The sequence below is a fragment of the Actinia tenebrosa genome, unplaced genomic scaffold, assembly GCF_029948245.1.
Source record: "Actinia tenebrosa isolate PJP-AT-01 unplaced genomic scaffold, QUT_ActTen_1.0 PGA_scaffold4__44_contigs__length_22323623, whole genome shotgun sequence".
NCBI classification, from domain to species: domain Eukaryota; kingdom Metazoa; phylum Cnidaria; class Anthozoa; order Actiniaria; family Actiniidae; genus Actinia; species Actinia tenebrosa.
The window spans coordinates 12,305,030-12,329,976 of NW_028292581.1; the positions used below are offsets into that span (position 1 = coordinate 12,305,030).

The window sequence follows — 24,947 nt, forward strand, 5'->3', positions numbered from 1 at the left end:
AAGATTCACTTTAAAAGGTAAAAGGTAACGTCCCTGGGTGGGCTCGATTAAGAAACTTACTCTAACTTAGACTATTAAAAGATCGACTAGCACTCGAAATATACAAACTCAACAAGTTTGGAATGCAAGCTTCACGTTGTGACGTCACGGCATTAATGCGGTAATTTATTGCGGGCTCAAATATGGCGCTCTTCTATTGCTATTTTTCGCGAATTGATTATTTCTTTTCGGCGACATAGAAGCTGTATCAGAGTTCAAAGTTGAATTTATGTGATCTATGTACGTTGTAGTTTTATATGAAAAACGGCAATTTTTGGGGTCAGTTGTCCTTTAAAACAGGGTGTGTTTGACATGATACACACGCGGTCACGTGTTTTTACATCCTACGTTATGTAACTATGATACGTAAACTAGACAAACATTTAGAGAGCAATGGGACTGTAACAGAACAAGGGCGCCAGGACAGACGGATTGGGTTTTACATATGTGTTATTGTTTCAGTTATTCGTAGATTTCTAATTGAATTGATATATGCTTGTTTCTAAATGGTCTGTACTGAAGGTAAATTTGATTAACTTATTAAAGGTGAGTAATCGCTAACGAAGCGGCGCCGGCGCTGCTTGGCACGGATAGTGCAGCGGTAAATACTCAGAGCGTACGTACAGCTGATTCAAACCAGAAAGACCGTTGGTGGATGTGGTAAATATATTCATATTGTACGGCTGATTCGAACCAGAAAGACCGTTGGATGGAAAGATAAGTGAACACTATTTAGTATCCATTTAGAAACAAGCATATATCAATTCAATTAGAAATCTACGAATAACTGAAACAATAACACATATGTAAAACCCAATCCGTCTGTCCTGGCGCCCTTGAACAGAACTAAAAAATCTCAAGTTTAGTTTTGTCAATACTTTTCTCAACTGTGAAGATACCCAGCAACACAGCTATTTTGGCTGGATCCGCCCTTGAGGTACTCATGGCTGCCATCATGCGATGGTGTAAAACCGGTTTTATCCAAGCTAAGGGAATGAACAAAACCGGTATTATGTTAAAGGGGATACATGCCCATGAGGTTCACGTGGAGTGAATCATTATAGCTAGCATATGGTAGCCGTCAGTCCAATTATATATTCTCGTTAGATAGACCTTATCAAGGAGCTAATTGAACTAACACAATTTAAAAATGTTGAAAGTTATTCTAATCAGTTTCCAAGAATCATTCAGTCAACAAAAGTCGAACTCAGTCGACCCAGGAGTAAAAGAAAGAAATGATATCGTCTTGGAAACTACTAGTGAGCCGTTGGACTGCATTTATGACATGGAGTTTCTTCGCACCCCAGTTTCACCCAAACCACTAATCATATTGGTTCAACCGGAACCGAATGTGAATTTCAAAAAAATCTCAAAGTAGACGCAGAAGAGGTAGCAGAAGAACGAGATGAAAAAGAACAACTAGAAGAAGATGAACAAAAGAGTATAGACGTTATTTCAAAGACCAGAGAATATTCCATGACAAAGCTAACGAACGTTCTTGGAGAGAACCCGGCTACATGGCTAGAAGCAGTCGAAGCAGTGTACCAGGACCATAATAGAAAAAAAGACATCGCCCAAAAGTAGTACTCGAAGGAAACGCCACCGTAGACTAATCAAGGGCCCTTGGTTTTGGTAGTAATGCTCTCCCAGTTTTATATACTTCTTGTGAAGCATGTTTACGAGGAGAGGCGAATCTAGGGCTGGTATCTTGACGATACGAGCTTAAATATCCAATATCTTCATTTCTAAAGCTCGGAACAGCCTTAAAGTTGGCAGAATTGTAGGCAATGGTTCTATTCTTGTCATTTAGATGTTTTATTTGACCTGGATTGCTTAGTTTTATACAGAGATTAAGATAAATAATAGTCTAGTTTTATATGTTCCATGGGCTGTATATCAACATGTTCTTGTATAATTTATGCGCATTTAGATTTGCTGTTCCCTCTCCGCCTGAAACAAATAGAAAATAGCACTTGTTGTTGTTGTTGTTGTTGTTGTAAATAAAGGCTATTTTGGTTCAAGTCCAATTCCCAAAGGACAAGTGATATTTTTACCTCATTGTTTATTTCATTCATCACACCGAACGTAGTCCATTCTTCTGACATTTCAATTATAATCCGCGTACTCTACTTTACGGTATTCAGCTTCCCTTAGCAAAAAAGATATCGCCCTATGACCCCCACATTTTCTTTATATTTTCATTTTCCTGCTTCGACGTTTCTCTCCGTGGGACTATTTTTTTAAATAAATATTTTTGTCTAAAGCAAGGGTGGTGTAATGAGCGAATCTAACTGACCTCTTCATATGGCGATGCTGCATCAATCCATGAAGGCCTAAGTGCAACAAACAAAAGAAACAAATCGTCACAGACCAATTCAAACGCACACCAACTCAAAGATTTAATTGGAGCGACTGAGGTAAAATAAAAGGAATGCCCAAATTTGTAATTTTCAGAGGCGTAACGAGAGTCGCAAAGCTGCCCGTTTTGGCGCGTGAAGTTTCCTCCAAATCCACGGGAATCTTATCAATATGTTATTAACGTCTCTCGAATTTGTTATCACATGTATACACTTATTTCAGTGAAGTTAGTAAGCCTATCCGGACTAACTATAGGACGGTAAATAACTTATTTGTTTTTTCCCGTGTTTATTTTTTCTTGTTTTTGACATCGTTTTGTTTTGTTGTTTAGCAGCAAAGGATACCGGAACCCGCGCGCGGGCAGATACTGACAAAATACCGCCCGCTCAAACAGCCAATCAGAACGCACGACTTTTTAGGATACCGGACCGGAAAAAAATAAAGTACAAACAATAATTTGGTTTTGACTTTTGCTGTCTCTTCATGCTAATGTACCGCGAATAAACGTCGGCTTTGTATTTGAACATTTAACGGAAGTATGGAAAGTAGTAAATTCAGGGTTTTTTTCCCAGACATAAATAAATTTCTATGATAATTTACCTTTCTTTGTAGTCAAGATCAGCGTACAACATGGATCCTGGTGTTCGAGACGACGGTCCTCGCTTAGCAGTTCTTTTTCTGTCCGATTTGAATGATGGTGAAAAAGAATCTGAATAGAAATGAAACCGCAAATTTGAACATGTGATAATTGGACTTGTTTTGGACCAAAATGACGGTACCCAGATCCCTTATTTCTTACTGCGCATGCTCGACGAAATAATGGTAATTATAATAATTATTTCCTCGAGCATGCGCAGTAAGAAATAATGGCTCTGGGTACGAGATTAAAGAGTAGACTCTTCCACAGTCTCTCGCTCGTCCGTTCCGTCTCCACGCTTAGAGACTGTAACGGTACAATGACCGAAAGGACTTATGGGTCCCAAAAACTTGGACCCAGCGTGCTTTGGGAACCAAAATACTTGTTCACGGTCTCTCTCGTTTCAATATTTTCAAGATGGTGGCGAAAACGAGAGAGACTGTGGACGAGTATGCTGGTTCCCAAAGCACGCTGGGTCCAAGTTTTTGGGACCCATAAGTCCTTTCGGTCATTGTACCGTTACAGTCTCTAAGCGTGGAGACGGAACGGACGAGCGAGAGACTGTGGAAGAGTCTAGATTAAAGAGTTGCATGACTGAAAAACGTATGCGCATGCGCCAAATAGTACAAGAAAACAAACATGGCGGCTCGAAAACTTCGCTTGTGACACGAAAATTGGTCAAGTTAATATATAAAGTCAATATAAAGGTTCTCTTGTACTCACAATCCTGAGATAAGACTGATAATGTACCGTCTGACGAGGCTGGAGACAGTTCCCCTGTGGCCGTGTAGCTTGGTTTAGACCCAGGTCTGTAGGTAATAGGATAATAGTCTTTTGTGAGTCGTCTTAAGGATTAAGAATCAGTAGTGTTGTAATCTACGATTTCGACTTCGCATTACAGCAGATTTCACATCAAAACTCACAATATGGAAACTTATTACCGTGATCATCCGAACCACTTCAGCTCTAGCACTTGAAGTTCTTGCATTTGCATATATATACTTATTTCAATAGAGTTAGTTACTTAAAAAGCTACAAAGCTGAGACCATATGCCAGACCAATCCCATTGCGCGAGAAAAAAAATCTGCCAATGAAAATTCTAGAAAACATCACGTTTGCGTCAAGGGAGGCATAAGGCACTGAGCTTTTCACAGTCATACGAACACATCTCTGTCATATATAACATTACATTACCTTATTGTGGAAGATGTGTCGGGAAAATGAAGCCGACGCTGTTTAGCTTTCGGGCTGGATAATTTATCCAAACTCTATGATCATGAAAAATGGAATAAATCAGGCGCTATTTCTGATTGGTGGAAATAGAGTCATTTTCGACTATAGGCAAGAGAATATGAAGCTTAATATTCTCTTGCTATAGACCATAAAAAAGATTTTGGTAGTTGGTGGAACTGTGATTGAAACGCCTGGGCCCGGTTGCACGAAGGGTAAATAGCGCTATCTGACGGATAAATCTTATCCAGTGGATAAGACGATGCTGTTATCCAGTAGGATTATCCACTGGATGAGATTTATGCGTCGGATAGCGCTATCCAGGCTTCGTACAGCTGGGCCCTGATGTTTAAGTCACAAGGTCGGGTTGAAGGCTTGATAGGACAACACGAGTCGCAAAAACGTGCATCGTAAAACTGTACTCGTATTCTGACAAGGTAAAGAAAGCATATCTTACCTCTATTAATCTAGAAGAAATATTACTTGCGTCGAGGCTTTCTTGCTGTAGGGTAAAAGACAAAGTACACACCAATTAGGCGCCATCTTATTATTGGGAATCACCGGTGGCGTGCGCTGCTAATGCGCCGCCTCTCACCAATGCGGCCCGAGTTCGAGTCCTGGCGATTTCGAGTGTCGTATGTGCTTCGAGGGTTTTCCGGGTTCTCCGGTTTTCCTCCCCCCTCAAAAATCAACTTCTAAATTCTAATTCGATCTCTGGGCTTTCACTTAGTTTGGAGCCTAGCTCTGTTGTGATTGTCCCACGCTGTGATACAACAGCGAAAAGCTTTGTAGATTTTTAGATTTTTAGATTTTATTATTATTATCTTGGAAATATGTGCCCTAAAACAGTCCCACGATGCACTGCCATTCCAACTAGACCCTGTCTTTACTCATCCCTGGAATGGCTGATGGTTGGACATTATTTTGGATTGAGTAGAACTTGGACTAACTCGATGTTTTACCTTATATTCATCTGCCATTGTCTTCATTCCTTGCAACTCTTTTCGTATACTTCCTACTTTTTCTTTGTATCTGGAAATAAGCAAAGCAAAGGCGGACAAAAATGAGACGAAAATTAAAAAAAACAAAACAATGGTTTATTTTCCACAAGAGTACAGCGGCCCTATCTTACCTTATATATCTGTCGTGGATTTTATCCCTCTCTTGTTTCTCGTCCTATGAAAGAAATTCAATTCATGAATCTGTGGAATCTTTGGGAGCATGTTACGTCATAGCCGCCATGTTCGTTGACGATAACAAAGCATTCCTTATTAGGGACGCACCATTAGATTTTTGAGAGGGGGGGTGGGGGTGGGCAATTTATTTGTGCAGGATTTTTTTACGCCTCATGGCTGTGCAGGATTTTTTTGGGACATAATTTGGATTTTTTTCTGGCACTTTTCTTAAGCACGATTTTTTTTTTCACTCTTAAAAGCTGTGTTCGATTTTTTTTTTGGTTTTTGCCCAACCCAACCTTAAGCACGATTTTTTTTTCACTCTTAAAAGCTGTGTTCGATTTTTTTTTTGGTTTTTGCCCAACCCAACCTCCCCCCCCCCCTCCCCCAAATCTAATGGTCCGTCCCTTAGCTTCTCTTGTTAGATTAACAGAGATGGCGGCTGTTCCATTGTTATTCATATATAAAGGTTATTTTTGAGTAATGTGGTTGAACCCTAAGAATGTCTTGACTGAGGCGATTTTATTTCATACCTTTAATTCGTCGATTTCCTCCATCACCTTTTGTTTATCGTCAAGAGCCTCCGTCGTGGATTGAAGAACTCGTGTGCTCTGATAACAAATGACTGAAAGTTAATCTGAAAATCTAAAAATCACAGCGTGGGACAATCACAACAGAGCTATAGGCTATAACTAGGTGAAAGCTAGCCTGCGTCACATCCGGAGTTTTCTTCAAGATCAAATTGGAATTTAATAGGTGATTTTTGAGGAGGGAGGAAAACCGTAGAACTTGGAGAAAAACCCTCGAAGCACAGAAGAGAACCAACAAACAACTCTACTCACATACGACACCGAGCCTGGCGGGATAATGATAAAAAATGCGCGAAAAAACCATTGTACTTCGCCTTTGCCGAATTTTCATGTTCGCTTGTATCATTCATTTAGTTATTTTCTTGTCCTCAAAAACAAGCTTGTGGACTTGTCTTGGTGGGAGGTGAATCTCTTGTGAAATGATGATAGAACTAATCATTGCACAAGATTTAACCCGAAATAGCTACTGCACAAGCTTGCTTTTCTCTTGATTAATGGAGGCAGATGGCTTAAATTCAACTACCGTATTCAAAAACATATGTCAGTTTTCAAGAAAATACTTACGGTTTGTAAGTGTTTAGTAAGTTCCCGGATTCGGTCCTGAAGAAAAAAATTGAACATTGCTTAGTATATTTATTGGGCTTGGCATAATGTTTTCCAATTTCAGACCACGTGTCATTCTCTAGAGTATCATTTCTTGTTTTTTTTAAGGCATGAGAAGTCAAATGAGTATCGATACAACTCAAATGAAGAATCTTATTCTCAAGAGAATGACACGTGGTCTTAAATGAAAAAACAACAACATTAAGCCCAAGAATAAAAGGTTTATTTTTGAGCGGCAGCCTCACCAACAAATCTAATAGACAGTCATATACCTTTAATGCTTTGATGTCATCGGAGTTCTGACGATGTTTAGTCTCGAGTCCTGTGATGGCAAGGTGATACATACAAGTCAACACATTGACAAGTTAAGGACATCGAAAATAAAAAATGGAAACGGATAAATGAAAATACAGTTTCCTTTATTTGAGGTCATTGCTGCTTTGTGCTTGGGGGGGGGGGGGGGGTGGGGGTTGTTAGCTAAACAAACATGTGACGTCATGGGAATGCTGGCATAAACTGCAAAAAGACTAGTAGAGCAGGGTAGAGTAATCTTAACATTTTTTATACGCTGAGCCGATATTCTACCTTTCTTTTGAGATGCCATCTGGTCCAGCAACAAGGACTGTTGATCAAGCTCTGATACGAAATATTGTCTGTCCTCTTCAGCTTTCTGGACCAAGTCCTTTGAAAAACAACAAGATTCTTCAGTAATCAGCTTTGGTCTCTTCTTTGATTCGCGTAGTCGTTTTTGCGCAGCTGAATGAATTTACGCACAACTCAAAGAATGGACTTACTCGAATTCTTCGAGTACCCAGTTCTGCTTGTTCTCGTAGACGTCGCTCAGATGATAATCGTACTTTAAGTTCTTCGTTAAGCCATCTTAGCTTCCCCTGCAAAAGACATATGTGGTTAGTCATGCCAGGCATCTATATGTCATTAGTCATGTCATGCATTCATAAGTGTTGTTAGTCATGTCATGCATTTATGTGTCGTTAGTAATGTCACGCATTAATGTGTCGATATTAATGTCACGCATTCAAAGAGCAGTATGACTGTGAAAAATTCGGTGCCGTATGCGTGCCTTGCCGCGACCGTGATGTTTCTAGACTTTTGATGGTGGATTTTTTTCTCGCGTAATGTGATTGGTCTGGCAGTGCCGTGACCTTGGAGTGAACCCTTCATTCTCGTACCCAAAGCCTTCTCAGCTTGTGATCAAGGTGATTAGACATTTTGGTGAGAAGGGTCTGGGTACGAGAATGGCATTTGATTGGAGGCAGAGTAAATTCTCGAGCAATGTGATTGGAGTGACGTATTCCTTGCCATGTCACGACCGTGTTCGTGCCGTGAGCTTTTTACAGTCAAACACGAAAACTGCTCTATGCCTTCATAAACGTTACGCATTTATATGTTGTTCATAATGTCACGTGTTTATGTGTCGTTATTAATGTCACACATTCACATGGCATGTGTCATGTCACGCAGTCAGATTTCGTACTTATGTATGTTAGAGAATGTCGTAAAGCAGAACAATACGGATTCGACAATAATCAATAATTACAATTATTTCAGCCACTCCATGGTGTGAGTCGTGTCGATTACTACCACCACTAGCAAGCAACGTCTGTCGAGAAACAAAAGACACCAGCTTAGTAGAAGCTCATTCTGGACCGGCCCAGGATGGGTTAGCACTCGTTCACATGGACCAAAAGGACCTATTGGATCATAAAACAATAGAACGAGGCAGTAATAATAGATAGATTCGTTCTATAGTTTGGCACCCAAAGGTCCTTTCGATTTACGTGAACGAGTGCGCTAAACCACAGGATGTCATCACATCGAATCCAGGCAAAACTCGTTTCCGATCTGCCACAGGGATCTCGTAAAATGTACATGTATCGTTGATCTTACCGGAAGTGGAATATCAGATTCTCTACAGATAAGATCTATGATTTTCTCCAGTTGGTCATCTGCTTTTTGCCACAGAACCTATTAAGAACAATAACAGCTTAGCATCCTGCTTTTCAACCAATAAAACTGAAAATTTCCTGCTAAAAACTAAAACTGGGGGAATGAATTAAAATTACAACATGACAATAACACATGCAATCATATGGTGATTTGTCGATGGGAGAGCAGAGTGGACCTCTCATTGGTCAAGAGAGGTGTAGAATCCGTTTCTAATTGGTAGAGAGGAATGTTGAATCAGCTACTGATTGGTTGAAAGTAGGGAGCAAGTAGTGTTGATAATACAAGTGTTGATTCAAAGAAAAGTTAAAAATCACCTGTTGTTCTTCGGTTGCTTTCTCAAGTGAGTGTTGACTTCTACGAAGATTATCTTCCAGCTGACCCAACCTGGAGTGAGAACACGTAAGCAGATGTTAGCATAGGGAAAAACAGTAGACATGAACAAACAAACAAGTAAACGAACAACAAATAAAATAATAATGATCATGATGCATGGTGATAATAGTCCCTTTTACAGTTCCCTGCGCCATCTTGAAAGGTAGCCGTGCCTTTGCATCGAAGCGAGACGAGCCTGCAATGATAGAGACCTTTTTTAACACCTTGGATAATTATTTACATGTCTCTATCATTGCAAGCTCACCGTTTCGCTTCAATACAAAGGCACGGCTACCTTTCAAGATGGCGCAAGCAACTGTGAAAGGGACTATTCTAATAATGACGACGACGGCGATGATGGTGATAATGCATGACAACGATTATGATAATGCATGACGATGATGATGATCATGATGGTGATAGTGATGATGGTGGCGGTGATGATGACGATGATTGTGATAGTGATGATGATGGTGGTGATGATGATGATGATGCATGACGACGATGATGATGTTGAAGATGACTGATAATGACGAAGATGCATGATGAAGAAACAAAAGAAAAAACTCAATCAACTGAGTGTAAGACCATTCACCTGCTTTGATTCATGTCTAATTTCTCTTTCTGTGTAAAAGTATGATAAAGAAATAGATGATTTATCAATTAATAAATTAAATAACAAATGAGCAGACAAACAAAGAAACAGCCAAAATGAACGAGGAAGTGAGTAAATAAATATTTAAAACATGAAGCAATAAATAAATGAATGAACACAAAAATAAAGAACAATACAAAATATTTTTTGCTGTTTCAAAATATCATAGAAATAATCGATGAACTTTACCGCATTTTCGCTGTCTTCTTTTGCTTGTTCCAGTCGTTTTTGCAGTTTAGCATTATCCTCTGTTGCTCTGCGTAAAAAGAACGACAAGTAAACACGTGACTTATAGAACAGTTTTCGTATGACTGCGAAAAGCAAACAGCACGAACACGAACGTGACACGGCGAGGCATACGCCAGAACTATCACATTGCTCGAGAATTTACTCTCCATCTAATCAAATGCCCGGAACACAGCATAAACACGGCGCGGTCGCGGTTACGGTTACGGTCACGCCAAGGTCACGGCACTGCCAGACTTATGGCACTAAGCTAATTACAGTCATGCGAAAACTACTTTATCATATCTCGGCATGAACCCTATAGTTGTTATCAATTTTACCTTACTGCTGACATCAACAACAGCACATAAAATTTCATATTTTCCCTTCTAAATTTTGTAACCATTCCACTAAATCACTCGCGCCATCTGCTTTAAAAAGCCCTGCTACGCCCTCTAGAGTTAGAGCTACAATCGGCGAAAAAATACCTCGAGACCCCGACAACACAGGAAACCCTTTTCCTATAGATACATGGGAAGTTTAGTCTTCCAACCCCCTCCCCCTAGCAATGTTGCATGGGCGAGCGGTTGAGAGCTACCATCCACGAGGTGGGACAGCATTGAATAGGGTAGGGGAGGGGGAGGGGGGTTGCAAATCTTTGCATGACATCAGAAATGATGCACAAGGATCTCATTGCTTTATTCATCGATTGTAGCACTTCGTGTTCGTCAGAGAGGGGATAGACCCCAGAGAAAACTCGATGTCAATTTTAAGACACCCAAGACGCTGTGTTCTCGCACATTTTCGAGCAAATCTAGAGCAGCAAGGAGGAGGGTCTCACGGGCTAGTCACTTTTCCTATAACATTGATCATGATCGACTCATCAGTGTAACACAGGTCATATCTTCCATGTACTCACGTGTTCAGGTCTTGTGTCAAACGTTCTATCTGTTCGCGGTCTTTCTCTTGTCTGTTTCTTAATGCTTTGATTGTGGACGTTTCGTCTGCCAATTGCAGCTGCGAAGGAAAGAAGGCCGACGCTATTTAGACGAAAGTCGAAGCTGAATTGAGCTATATTTACAGTATACGACCTAAACCACTGTTTTCCCATTGCAAACCAAGTGTTATTCCTGAACGGTTGCACATGACACATTAAAAAACTCAGACAAAGAATCTTATTCTCAATAACACGTGGTCTGAAATGGGCAAAACATTACGCCCAAATAGATTTGGTCCATTACGTGCAGCCAGCAGTGTTAAGGGGATAATTCCTATGTATTATATTTGGTTATGTTTATTGCTGATTTTTTTACCTTCATGTCGGCTAACTGATTCTCAAACATGTCTTTTTCCTTGCCATACTGGATTTTAGTCTCCTGTAAAGCCTTCTCGTGACTGGCCTGAAAATACCCAAAGAATCGTCGATATATGTTTTATTTGCATTGAAAATAGCAATGGGAAGCCAATTCGATGTTGAGTACAACGTACTTCCGGTAGAACAAAGCTTGTGATTGGACAAATGATAAAGAAATAGTAAAAAGCCAAGCAAAGAACAATGTTGACATGTAGAACGATACACAATTTTAAGCATAACGTACTCTTTCTTTGACGTTATTTTATCCATCACAAACTCCGTTCTACTGATACTTCAGGTCGACTGACCCAGAGTTTGCGGGTAGCAAGGGTCATTGATATCAAGGGAAGGATGTTGTACTTACAGCAAGGGATTGTATTTGTTCTTGTAATTCTCTCAACCCCACTGTGTGTTCATCTCTTTCCTGCAATAACGCAAAAATTATCCAAATAAATTGGAGCAAACAAATTGGAGCACAGGAGAGAACCAACAAACAACTCCACTCACATATTACACCACGACCGGTGACTAGACCACGGGTCGCACTAGTTGGTAAGAGGCGAGCGTTTTCACCGCTATGCCATTCGTGCTTCTAAATTCGCAACTACGCAAGCAACTTGATTTGCAGCTAGAGCAGATTGAGGGTCCTCTTTACATGGATTGCAGATGTTACATAAAGTTCTGGTTCCAAGCAACCGAGCAAGCGATTTTTGAACCGGGCCTACAACGCAAGCGCCGTACGTATCACTACGCCATCCGGTCTTCCATAGCGGGAGAAAGAAAAAGGGCGAAGCCCTTGGGTACGTGAGATGGAAGTGGTGATAGCAGAGAAAAGAGTCTAACCTGTTGCAGCTGCGCGAATATAGACGCGTTCTCATCTTTTGTTCTTCTCTCTTGTTCCCTCAACTCAAGGAATCGTTCTTCCACAACCTTGAAAAATAAAATAAAAACAGTACAATGTTGAACGCATTGAATGGGAAGAAAGAGAGCAGTAAATTCTTCTCTTGATCGATTCATATTTCATTAAAAGTTTTATGTAAAAAAGTGTGTATGTGTTTTTAACTAAAATACTTTTTACTTTAAAATATTTTTTTTCAAACCTGTCTTTCGGCGATTTCCTGCTGTACTTTGGCCATTAATCTCGCATTCTTAGTTCGCAGGTCTTTGATTTCTTTCTGTTAAAAAAACCCAGATTTAATCAAGTGAACATAAAATAAAACAAGCTACATTGCGACCGAAATCTTCGCTCTTTTCCTTGCGCTTCAAGGCATTTCACGTGATGCACATGTACCACGTGACACCTCATTTTCATCAAGAAGACTGAAGGTTGCTATGGCAATGCAGCTCGATGCGAGTTTAAACATAGTAAGTGATTTATTTTATCTATATTCGTATGAATAAGCCTTTTTAAACTACAAACCTTTTGTTCAGCTAACATTGATTCCAGGTCACTCTGATTTTCCTCTTGTTTCCTCTGTGAACGACAGAAAGTAAGATTCAAAAACCCTCTCTAAACGAACTGATAAAAAAATTCAGAATACGAAGTGAACGTGCCTCGAATTTTTTAGCTTCCTGTTCTTTTTCTCGTTGTGCAGTCTGAAGAGTCTGAATGAAGAAAGTGAATCAAGATGATAATGAAGGAAGGAAGGATGGGTGGGTGGATAGATGAAAGAAACAATGAACAGAAGGAAGGGAGGGATGGATACAAGGATGGATACAAGGATGGAAGGAAGAAAGGAAGGAAGGAAGGAAGGAAGGAAATTTTTTACCTCTTCTAGCTTTAATTTTTCCATGTGTGCTAATGATGCCTGTGCCTCATGCGTCCGAAGCTCCGCTTCAAGCTAAGGATCAAAGAGTGAAAAATTATTGAATTAATCTAAATAAAGTGACGTTAAATAGACGGCTAGTGGTTCTGTACCTTCTCGAGTTGCTTTCTCAAATCTGACATATCTCTTTCACCGTTGTACCTGACTGCTTGAAGTTCACGAATCTGGCAACAAGATATCGATAGTTTTATCTAACTACTGCAAGCAATGGACAGCAACGTTACTCATCAAACGTCATTCATTCTCACCTCAGCATTTTTCAGGGCAAGTTCATCATTTAGTCTTTGTCGTTGATCCTAGTGATTTAAACATCAAAAATTCTATGCTCAATCCTCATGACTAGTGATAGAAGTTACGCGTCATATGAATTCAATGAATATGATGCATTCCGGTCTAGGTACAATATAAACAACATATATAATGCTAGTCTACTACGCAGCCGCTGTTAGCGTCGTCACGCAACGCTCACTTAGGGGAATGAGCGTTGCGTGACGACGCTAATAGCGGCTGCTGCCGTGTGAGAGTAAAATATTGCATGATGACCAAAAAATGCTTACACCCGAGCTACACCACAAAGCACCAAGCTCACTCTCTAAGAAAAGATCTACGATGCCCTTATATAACGCCGTGAATGAGTACACCAACTAGAAACTGTCGAGATTCAGTTGCTGAGTGTTCCTGTGAGCAGCAAGATAACTTACCATTAAGTCATCTATGTCTCTTCTTGAAGTACTAAACGACGGTGCTGATAGAAAGGGAAAAGTGAAGTAACGTGATCTTGGACTCGTTAAAGATAAGTCGAATAAATATATATATTACTAATGCTCAAAGTTGTCATTGAGACTAATAAAAAAAGAAAAAGAAAGGATGGAAGGATGAATGGAAGGAAAAAAGACCGTAAAAAGTACAAAAAAGAAGATACTCACCTCCAGTAGAACTATTGTTAGCGGATCTCAATTCTCGCATTTCTTTTTCTAGTCTTTCACTACGCGCCTGGTTTAAAATAGCAAAGAGATTTTTTAAATAAAAGCTTTCAAACGATTCAGCTTAATGGCACATAAGAGCATTGTATATCTGTCTTGAGCCAATCATGTCACCATCACGTGTTACTTTTCAACCAATCCGCGAATACTTTCACCACTGAGACCAGCGATTTCGCTTTTGATTCGCTTTTGTGAATTGCGCCGGATTGGATGGCATCAGTACTTTCGACTTTGTACGTTTTTACTTGGGCTTTCTGTGGTTACACGAGGTAAAATTTTGTTTTTCTTTGTGGTTCCGTTACAAATCGTCCTTTAGGCTCTAAGGCGCATGCGCTTTGTGCCGCTAAGTTCACGCATTGAACAGTCTCTAAACAAGGCGAACTAGGAGAACAAGATCACGACTTGCGCCTGGTGTGGCATCGCCTCAAAGGTTTCGTAGGTGAAAATCTATGAATTTCATGGATGTACCCGTCTCTCATTTTATAACTGGAAGTCCGAAATAGATAGTTGCAAATATAATAACATAAAAAAAATAAATAAATAAATAAAACAACAAACAAACAAACAAACAAACAAACAAACAAAAAACAACAAACAAAAATAAAAATAAAATAAAAATAAAATAAAAAAAACAAAAAAACAAAAAAACAAAAAAAAAAAAACGGGAAAAAGATGAATCATTGCAACACTAACCATTGCTTCTTTTCCTTGGTCTGCTTCTCGCTCCAGTCTCTTGCATTTACTTCGATAGCTAAACACAAAACAGAAAGTTACTTAGGGAGGGGATGGTGTGGAAGGGGATACGTCAGTAACGGGTTCCATACGATACCGTAGAAGTGTAAGGAAACCCGAGATCCGCGGAAATCCTTCAGCTCTAAAAACACATGAGTTGCCGAGTCCAGGAATCAAACTGGAGAGGACCCCAGAGAGGAGAGGCGAGTGCTTTACCACTATGCCACGTGCCCTTCCCTCCTTGCAAGGGATCATAATCCATGTCGATACTCGGCCTCACCTCGACACTCCCTCTATTATTGACTTACTCTTTCAGTGAATTAAGAGCCTTTGTTTTCAGTTCATTCCTCTTCTTCTCGCTCTCCTTCAACATATTTTCCTTGTTTTCAAGTTCTTCGTTTAGTTTATGTATTTCTGTGCTTCTTTGCTTGAGATTCTTGTTTGTGTTGTCAAGTTCATCAGCAAAACGTCTTTTCTCTGCTTCACTCTGTTCATATTTATCTAACAAATCCTTCATCTGTACAATTAACCGTTCTTGCTGTTCATCTTTAATATCCATGTCTTCCCGTAACTGGTCTAGAGTTTGATTGATATCTTCTCTCTGAAAATCCCCGCGTCCGAATCCTCTTCTCCCCTCGGAATCCCCGAAGCCAACCCGACTGGTGTTCAAATCACGCTCCAGTCGATCGATATTTTGTCGGAGCTGACTCACATCACCCGAACCATTTACCATGCTTCGTCTTGAACCACCGAGCGCCGGCCCGAATGATTGTCGACGTGGAGTTGTTCCTCGAGTTGCCATAGAAATTTGTTTGACGATGTCTTCTTTTTCTCTCTCGCCTTGCAATACCTAAAAAAAAACAGTTTTTTAAAATCCTTTTTTTTTGCACGCACTCTAATTTTCTGGAATGAGATTCTTCATCGCTGAGTCGTAGTTTCTCGAAGTATTCTCATACCTGATTACGAAGTACATCTAGTTGTTCGAGTAGCCTTTCTCTATCTTGTTGTCCTTCGTTGACTTCTCTTCCAAGCGCCTCTAACCTGGACTCGAGCCTTCTTCTTGTCGCTTCGTTATCTTGTAGCTTTGTTTGGTATTCCTGGAGTTTATTTGCGAGATCGTTTTTTTCTGCCTCGGCTTGGGTGAACCGCTTCCTTGTCTCCTCCGCCTAGGTAAAAGAAATTATTTCTCAAAAAATCAAAATACATTCTTCTAGGATTCACCAGACCAACGATCTTGTATCACAAACGGTGTGCGCTGCAAATGCCGCGCTACCTCACATTTTTGTGTCACGGGTTTTCTCCCCGGGTTTTCCAGTTTTCTTGGCGAGTTTATTTGATGACTACTTTTCTTTTCTAGTAGGAAAAGGTATTTTTCTAATCCAACTTTACCACTCTGAGGTGGAGGAAAGCTTTACAGGTCTAGGACCCTATTACAAGGCAACCGATCGCGCGATAGATCGCGGTTGACTTTTGTACGAATAGGAAGATAGTATAAAGAAGGAACAGAAGAATACCTGTTGCGAGAGGACGGTTTTCCCTCCTTCAGACTGATCGAGCTTCTTTACCGCGACATCCAATTCAGCAAGAACCTGAAGGGAATCAGAAGAAATATTTACATTGGTTACCCATGAACTAATCACACAAGCAACATGCAATCATCTGATATAATGCGCAAGAATAAATCACTTGCATTATAGCGTCATTTAATACCAATACCAGACTCCGTAGCACAGTTTCTTTCGTTCAGTTAATCAGCATCAATCGTCTTAAGGCGCGTTTACACGGAGCAATTTTCTCTGCAACTTGTCTTGCAACGGCGTTGCAACACAAGTTGCAAGAGTGTCTACACGGTGCAACGGGAACGCAATCGTTGTCAAAAGTAGAAACGAATTCTACTTTTCGCAACTGAATTGCTGCAACTTGTCTCGCAACATTTTTAAAAATTGCGCTGTAGGTTACACGCTGCAATGTTCCATGCAGAGAAAATTGCTCCGCGTAATCGCGCCTTTACTATTCTCTTGAGGCAATACGAAATTTGAATAAGAAAGTAAATTCGCGAAACATTTTGGTAGTGGAAGTAAAATGACGCATTATGCAAACGGCCTATTGTTAGTTCACAGCTCTCCAGGTGATTCTGATTCTAAGCGCGCAATGCAGAGGAGCTCTGCGCGCAATGCATCGTTTATCAAAACGAAATTTTTCTTTTCTGTAACCACTCGTCAAGACGAAAATATAATAAAGACGTTTACCTGTCGGCGATCTCGTTCAGATTGTTCTAGCCTGCTGGCCAGATCATCTACACGAGCAGCAAGAACTCTTTTCTCGTGATTAGTTTCTTGGAGTTCACGTCTCTCCGCTTCTAGTTCGCTGTAAAAGAAAAACCGAACTAGTTTATTAAAACTTGACTGAATTTTGATCACGTGGTGCAAAAACCTTGTCCTCGTGGTACAACATTGGCATCACGTGGTCGATTTGAAATGTACTCGCGGATAACATAACAGACGCTACGAAGGCGATTAAAAAATCACAACTACCTCGGTCTACTGGGAAGAGTAGTAAAAGCACACAAATTACATTTTGTCTCAGATCGTCCAATCCAAACAACATTTTTTGAAATAAGTGTATACCAACCATTATCAGGAGATCAAGACAACTCGCCATTCAGACGTCCACGGGATAAATTTATTTGAATACAGCATCGATAATAGTACTGATAGTACTGGATAAGTATTTATCCATCGGAAAGCGCTATTCAGGCTTCGTACAACCAGGCCCTGAAGTATAACTATGCCTTAATGAGGAGACATTACCTGGCGACTGATCGTATTTCATCTTTTATTTTCTTGTCTGATGCAGTGTCCAAAAGAGCCTGGGATAAGAATCAAAGGGATACTATAAACGGATAACAGAAATCTACCTGTAAAACGTCTCATTATTTTAGCTCAACCCTCGGTAGGGTTTTATTGCACCCTAGCAAAGTTACATGTACCTAAGAAATCGAATCACGGAAAGTCATGGTATTGTTTAATAGCCAGTTGGAGCCATGAAGCTGACTTACCCGCACGTTACGCAATTCACTGGTGAGTTCACCGACTTCTCGTTGTTTCGATTCCCACATTTCACGCTCTGTTCGCATCTTATGACAAAAAAAGAAAAAAAATACATCAAAATACATCACTTATACGGTGGTTGTGAAGTGTCATGAAGAAATATAACTTTTTCCTTTGTGCCTTTCGTTGCGCCTTTTGTTGCGCCTTTTGTTGCGCCTTTTGTTGCGCATTTTGCCTCTTCTGCATGTCGCGACTGAAAACGTGAAGGACGAACAGGCGAAGTCTTTATATTTAGGTTTCTACGATTTATGAAATAAATAATAAATACAAGAGGCCGCAATGCTATTATACGCCTTGCCAAAGTGGCGCAACAAAAGACGCGATGACAGGAAAACAATAGCGTTTTTTCATTTAAAAAAATCTTTTATAGTGCTTTCGCACTAATTGGGGACACTTCGCTCACACGCACTACCACTACATTCAATATTCTATGCACACAACGCTCAACTCACATGTTGATTTTTACGGAGGGAGGAAACCGGAGGACCCGGAGAAAACCCTCGTACCATAGGAGAGAACAACACATCAAACAAACTCAATTCACATGTGACGACCGCAGGGCTCGAACCAGCGATCCAACATGGTATTTCGGAGCCATTTTTTCATGGCACTTCAGAACTAGCCATGTAGGTATCTGAGGCTTGGCAAACACCTGTCCAGATAAAACTGCTTGAATTCGCTGTAATTTTATCTAGGCAGATTCAAGTTCTTACTTACTCACCTCTTGCTGAATTTCCTTTAAACGTTTTTCTATCTCTTCTTGTTGCGATTTTTGAGCGGCCTGCAACTATGAAACAAGTTTAATCGAACGAAGTATGACATACAGAAAAGACAAGACTGCAAAGAAAGTCTTTAATTTTTCCCCCCGCGTGTGTTATACAAAGGCATAGAGATTCGATGAAATGTCGGGGGAAAGACAGTATTTACCTGGCTTCTAAGAGATTCTAATTCTCCTTCTCTAGCAGTGGCAATTCGTTGACTCTCTCGTAGTACGTCTCTCTCGGCATCAAGACCCTGTCAGTAAGAATACTCTTAAATCAAGACTTGGAAAAACTTGAACATTAAAAAAACATCCAAATAGATGCTTCAGTTTTTAAAAGTTTTAAAAGAAGGGGACGGGATTTTTCTTTACTAACACTTTACTTTACCTTAACTAACACTTCCGCTTGCCGCCTGCTTGCATCTTCAGTTTCTCGGAGTTCCCTGAGAAGTCGTTCTCTAAAACAATTAGAAAATTCAAGGCGATTAAGCAATTATACCAACAGTACTGCTAGCCGAAACACAAATTCTTTCTTACCTCTCCAAGAGGGCATCTTCTGGTGCTCTCACACTACTATGACGACTGTGCAGCCTTCTGCTACCTGCAGGGCCATACCTGAAATTAATCAAGAGGGAAAATTATATATTTGTAGTTTTCAAGTTTTAGGCACGATAGAATGCATACCATATATCCGTGATAAACGTCGTAAGAAATTGTACAAATTTGAACAGATTAGTAAGTTCAGTAGACCTCAGACCTACAAAACTTTGCACTTATTTGTATAAACTTGTTAGTTAGCTTTTTCACGGATATGAGGGTATGCAATCTAACGATACTGTACTAGCTAACAGACCCTTTTACTTAGGCGTAATGTTTTCCCATTTCAGACCACGAGTCATTCTCGTGAAAATTAGATTCTTTTTGTTAAGTTGTATCCATATTCGTGTTTTTTTTCGTGTGCAACCATAAAACAAAGAAATGATACTCAAGGGAATGACACATGGCCTGAAATGGGGAACCATTACGTGCCCACGCTAATAAGGTCTATTACACACCGTTCATCTCTTTCAGGATCTGGTCCTCCAGCCAGTCTGTTTTGTTCACTTTGCATTTCTCTTACAGCTTGCTTAAGATCTTCAACCTATGAGAAGTAGCACAATCAAAATAGGTGGTCACTTGTATTATACCGTCATTCACTTGCTACCACTACTAGACTCCCTTGCACACTTCTCCTGGTTCAGTTAATTAACACCAATTGTCTTACTATTGTCATAAGGAAATATGAATTTGAATAGAAAGAAAATGTGTGAAGCATATTGGAGGTGGTAGAAGTAAAATGACACCATGAATGCAAACGTCCTATTAGTGACACTAAATCCTTATCTTTGATCCCACTGTGTGGTCTACTGAAATGCAAAACAGTTCGCAAATTCAATGCATGGGTGGATCCCATAGTTCGCACATTTTTAAGGGGGAGGGGGTGGGTTCACTGTTACAGGGTACCTTCCAATACCACAGGAAACCCATAAGTGGAGGGCAACTGGTGGAAAAAATAGTGTCAAATTCACGTAAATTAAATTTCAGAGCTCGAAGTAAATTGAATGAAAGTTTATCTGGATAAATGTTTTCAGTTATAAAAACATTTTTTAAATTTAATAGTGCAAAGGAGGTGGAAACTAGTCAATGTCTGTAAGAAACAAATGTGGTCAATACGATAGATGTTAAAGAAGGAACAAACAGTTTTCAATCCTGCGCTGTTATACTGGCTGAGCTATTTGTGGTCTATTTAAAGCAAAAAGTAGCAAACTTAAAAACCGATTTGAATTTTAGAATCAAACTTACTTCAGATACCATGTCATCACTAAACCTAACACTACCACGTCCTTTATTAGTCCTTCGTGGTCTGGCTTCATCTTCAGACTAAAATCAAATCAAACACAATCGTTATATGAACAGTAAATCTTAAACATTGGCTGTGGTTCCACTAGGAGTTTAACACTGAATTACTCTGGTTTTACCCTCTGTCTATTTACACTATTGTTACGTTCTTTGGAGTTAGGCGGTTCCATTGTTGGAGTAAACACCTAGTGAAACCTAGCTACTAGTATCTGTCAAGAAGTAGACATCAATTAATTAGTCTTAGAGTTACACCGATAAACCGTCATGCCTATCTAACATGGTTTATGCCGTGGTAAATGTGCCTTAAAGATACCCCATTACCATGGCAACAAACACTAATATCGAAATGTCTGCAATGAGAGGTTCCATTCAAAACCTAAAATTCAGAGTAAAAACCAGTGTAACAATGAAAAAAAACCCAAGTGGAACTGCAGCCATTATCATAAATTTTACTCATCATGAAGCATGATCCTTGAAGGAGAAATACAACTATATTGAATGATGAAACCTTAGAGGTGCACTGGCTTGACTTGTGTTTAACTTTGTTAGGTCTCTACTTTGATTTGAGGATCATTTCCAGGTTCTCCAGTTTTTCACCCCTTACAAAACCGAACAAGCTAAATTCCAATTCAATCTGTGATTCAGCTGTGCCCTGACTTTGATCATCCTGGCCTTAGGTTAACTGTTTCTGGGTTTCCATAAATTTTGAGTTTTTAACTTTTGATATACTATTTATATCATTTTCTTACCATTGAAGTGGAAGGAGTTGTTGGTAAACGCCGTCTGCGAAAAATCCTTTCTCTTCGCAACAAATCTGCTGATTTTTCTAGTTCATTTCTTAACTACAGAAAATCGATTAATTAAATGTAACATTACAGATAAAACATGTAGAGGTTTTAAAAAACATGACGCTTTGGCTAGAACTAGACAATGGCCTTCATCAGAATGGTGATGAAAATGTGTGAAGCATGTATATGTAAACAAAGCGTGGGAAGAGGCAATGAAGCAATGAATGAGTGAATGAGAAAAATATTCAGTAATCCTATTGTGCAAACCTTGGTAATTTCATCATCTTGTTCCACATTTATGTCCCTGTAGTGCTCAAGCATGCGATCCGCAGTGGACAACACTTCGCTAGTAGCATGCAACGAAGCAGCTAAATCATCCACTTTATCAGCAACATGCACATTGCTCGCCATTCTTGGCAGTGACCTGGATCTTCTTGCGGAATGCAAGGGTGAAGCAGCACCTGTCCTAGAATGAGTTGTTCCAAGGTGACTGACTCTTAGAGTGCTGCGTCTTGGAGGCAGCCTTGATGTTGGTTGCCCACCAGAGCTCTCAGACTCATCCCACGGTCCTGTACTGGCCATCCATCAACTCTGTTATAATGTTCACCTATATTCAAAGAAAAGTTATGACATTATGGAGAGATTAAAAAGTTTTTTTCAAATTTAAGGGCCGTAGCTACCACTTGGACAGTGGTCTGGATTTAAAAAAGGCAGTCCTCTGTGTTTTTATTTACTTGTGTAATTTAATATTTTCTAGGAGGGGGAAAGTGGTTCTGGAGGTGAAAAGTGGTGCGGTTAAGACCAGACCAATTGTACTGGTGGCTACAGCCCTGAATTCACAAGCCAAAGAAAAAAACATCAAAATCAGAAATATCTCTGGTTGGCTAGCGTTAAATAAAATTCACATGCATGGCCAAGTTAGCATGCAATCACACTGTATTCATTTTGATGTGTAATCATCATGTACTACAGAGAGCCTGCATAAGGCATAAATTAAGGAACTTTCTTAATGTAACATAACCTTACATGACTATCTGTAGATAAATACCCATTTATAAATGCTACATCAATTATCATAGACAGAATTTGGGTGGGGTGCAGGGAGGAGGGCTGATCCAGGAGAAGGAGAGAGGAGAGGGGGTAATGGGTGCCTAGCCATCAATATCCCCCATTGAAATTTTACAAGAGTGATGTGTGTATGTATAATCTAAAGGAATATGGCTTTGCATATAGCTAACAGCCACTCCCTTGAAATCATCCTAGATCTGACATTCTTTGAAGCTGTCCATAATGATGAGTTTTACATATTAAGCATATATATTGATGGAAAGAATATGTAAGACAGATGGCAATTATGGATTCATTTAGTTACCTAGTCAAATGACACATGCATGAGACAATGCAATCAAAAAAGTATAAAAATGTCAAAAAATGTCTCATTGTACATGTACAGAAATGCTAACGAGTTTTGAATTATGAAGCCTAAGTACCAATATAAATAATGAAAAATGTAATGCTAATTTGAAATATCGATATTTATATTCAAAAACGTGTAAAATTTGAAATACTATTCAAATTATTTGTTATCAGAAACCCCACAGCCACAATCTAAAGAAAGGGAAAAAAATCGTGGATGTTATTTGATATACCAGTGCAATGTTTAACAAAAGATTCTCCATCAACAAAGAAATTTCTAGACTTTGTTTACACAAGCTGTTTCAATCTAAGGATGTTGGGATTAAAAAACACAGTCGTTGAAGGCAAAGCCACTATTGCAATTTGCATTATAACCGATCGAGGTTTTTCTCCCAAATTAATATGATACAAACATTTTTCTCTCATGGAAAAAAAAGTTATTGAAAAAAATAAATTATCAAGAGATCTAAAGGCACTTTAGGAAATAGAATTCAAAACCGTTTTAATGCATATTTAATGACAAAAACAACAATCAAGTCGCGTTGTATTGTTGTTGAGGACAGAGTTCAATTAAGGAATTATACAACGGTGCTATTTTTTCTTCTCGAGGAGGATATTATATATCAAATGGTATCAAGATTTAAAACAAAATTGCTCATTCAATAATTGGGATAAGGGTTTACCCTCTTTTAGTGGTGATCGAGATCTTGGGATCATATAACTGTTGGGATTTCGAATGCTTGAGAAATGTTAACCCTTGACTTTCTGTCTTGTTACAATAAAATGTTTACATTTCTTATCTCACTCGAGATTTACAAATCAACTCTAATTTCCTATTTGTGGCTTCAACACGCACATTGAGTATTCTTCCACCTTGAAAAACAGATTATTTACGAATTTTTAGCAAGGAGGAACCATAATGAACCAAACAACGGTACAAAAGAAAGTATATACAAACGCATTTAGCCATAAACAATACCAGAAATTATAATAAGTTCGTTTGTTGATCGAAACGAAAATCTTCGAGCTTTGGGTCTTCTAGCAACGATCCTCGCGCAGAAAGGGGAATGAATAAATATCCTACAGTTAAGTTGTCGTTATTTAATAAATGAGGTATAGGATGGCTTTTATAAATAGAGTAGTAAATGATCTAGTTTGTGAAAACAGGTCAGGCATTGAGCCTGACGAATTGTAAACAAGTTTGCACGTGCGACTAAACAACTGCAATGAATTCTCGTAACTACAGCAGCTGATCAAATCGATCTTTACAAAAATACATCAAACTAACTCACCTAGGAATTCCCTTTAGCTGAATCCTATGACAGTTCAGTCAAGCTTGAAAATAAATTGACAAGTCAACTTTGTGGATTTTCGTTTTGGAGTCCCGTTCGAAAATCTCGAAGAAGCCGTTCCTAGATCAAACTTTAAAGGTTGAAGCAGTTAACTGAGGTGTATATTGCGAGGTATAGGTATCTTATCGTCAGGTCAGGGTCTACTTATCGGATGTGTTAGCTGATCACATTTACATGTTCAGCCGTTACAAAGATACACAATGGCTTGATATTCAAGTTGAATTGCCGCGCTAAAACAATTAGCATAAACAACTAGCTGTACTGCGCATGATCGATAACCGCTGGATAGGGCGATATATTTATTTTCTAGTTTTCCCTTTCTTTCTTATATTTCAGTTTCCTTAAAATTAAAAGATTAAAAAAAATTTTTTTCTACTTTTTTCTTTATTTTCTTTCAGTTCCCCTTAGTCTTTTTTTAAAGGGGTTCCAGAAAATATTCATACCCCACCCTGAAGGAAACAAAACAAAACAAACTGAGAAAAAAAAAAAAAAAAAAAAAAAAAAAATTACAAGGTTTTCATAAAAGAAAATTGGAAATTCCAGTTGGGGTTGGGGCTATTTTATTCAAAGTTCCTCTGTGGTGGGAAACAGAAATTTTCTGGAACAACACAATTTATAAAAGCAACTAAGATTTTTAAAATACAAGATTATACCTGTGGGGGGGGGGGGGGGGGGGTACCAGTTCAGTTATACAGGGGGGGGGGGGTGGGGTACCAGTTCAGTTGCCTGGCAACTTTACTCCCATCTTTTGCTTTTGCATTGATACTGTCATTAATCTTTTTTAACCAGGCCTTTCAAAGACTACTGGTATATATCACGAGGCCAGAGATAGTTGAAACATAAATGTTCTGTTGTAAATTCCATATAATTAACC

The 24,947-nt window shown here is 39.3% G+C and overlaps 1 protein-coding gene across 1 annotated transcript; it reads right to left on the minus strand.

Moving 5' to 3' along the window:
• Nucleotides 1–1,802: 1,802 nt before the first annotated feature.
• On the minus strand, nt 1,803–24,271 carry LOC116302586 (uncharacterized). The gene is made up of 46 exons (XM_089037088.1): nt 24,014–24,271; nt 21,573–21,912; nt 21,267–21,359; nt 20,461–20,538; nt 19,674–19,759; nt 19,156–19,233; nt 19,007–19,076; nt 18,786–18,872; nt 18,580–18,645; nt 17,807–17,884; nt 17,559–17,617; nt 16,998–17,115; nt 16,263–16,337; nt 15,705–15,914; nt 15,057–15,598; nt 14,710–14,767; nt 13,960–14,026; nt 13,735–13,778; nt 13,282–13,329; nt 13,126–13,197; nt 12,977–13,048; nt 12,762–12,812; nt 12,628–12,681; nt 12,308–12,382; nt 12,051–12,137; nt 11,572–11,631; nt 11,167–11,253; nt 10,773–10,870; nt 9,818–9,884; nt 9,569–9,597; nt 8,916–8,985; nt 8,542–8,619; nt 8,192–8,254; nt 7,428–7,523; nt 7,219–7,315; nt 6,906–6,955; nt 6,595–6,630; nt 5,974–6,051; nt 5,398–5,441; nt 5,228–5,297; nt 4,723–4,767; nt 4,230–4,303; nt 3,758–3,843; nt 2,998–3,106; nt 2,336–2,372; nt 1,803–1,989 (listed from the first exon to the last, which is right to left on the minus strand). Exons 2-46 carry the CDS (start codon nt 21,885–21,887, stop codon nt 1,966–1,968), a joined length of 3,981 nt encoding a protein of 1,326 aa, XP_088893214.1. The 5' UTR covers nt 21,888–21,912; nt 24,014–24,271; the 3' UTR covers nt 1,803–1,965.
• Nucleotides 24,272–24,947: the final 676 nt, after the last annotated feature.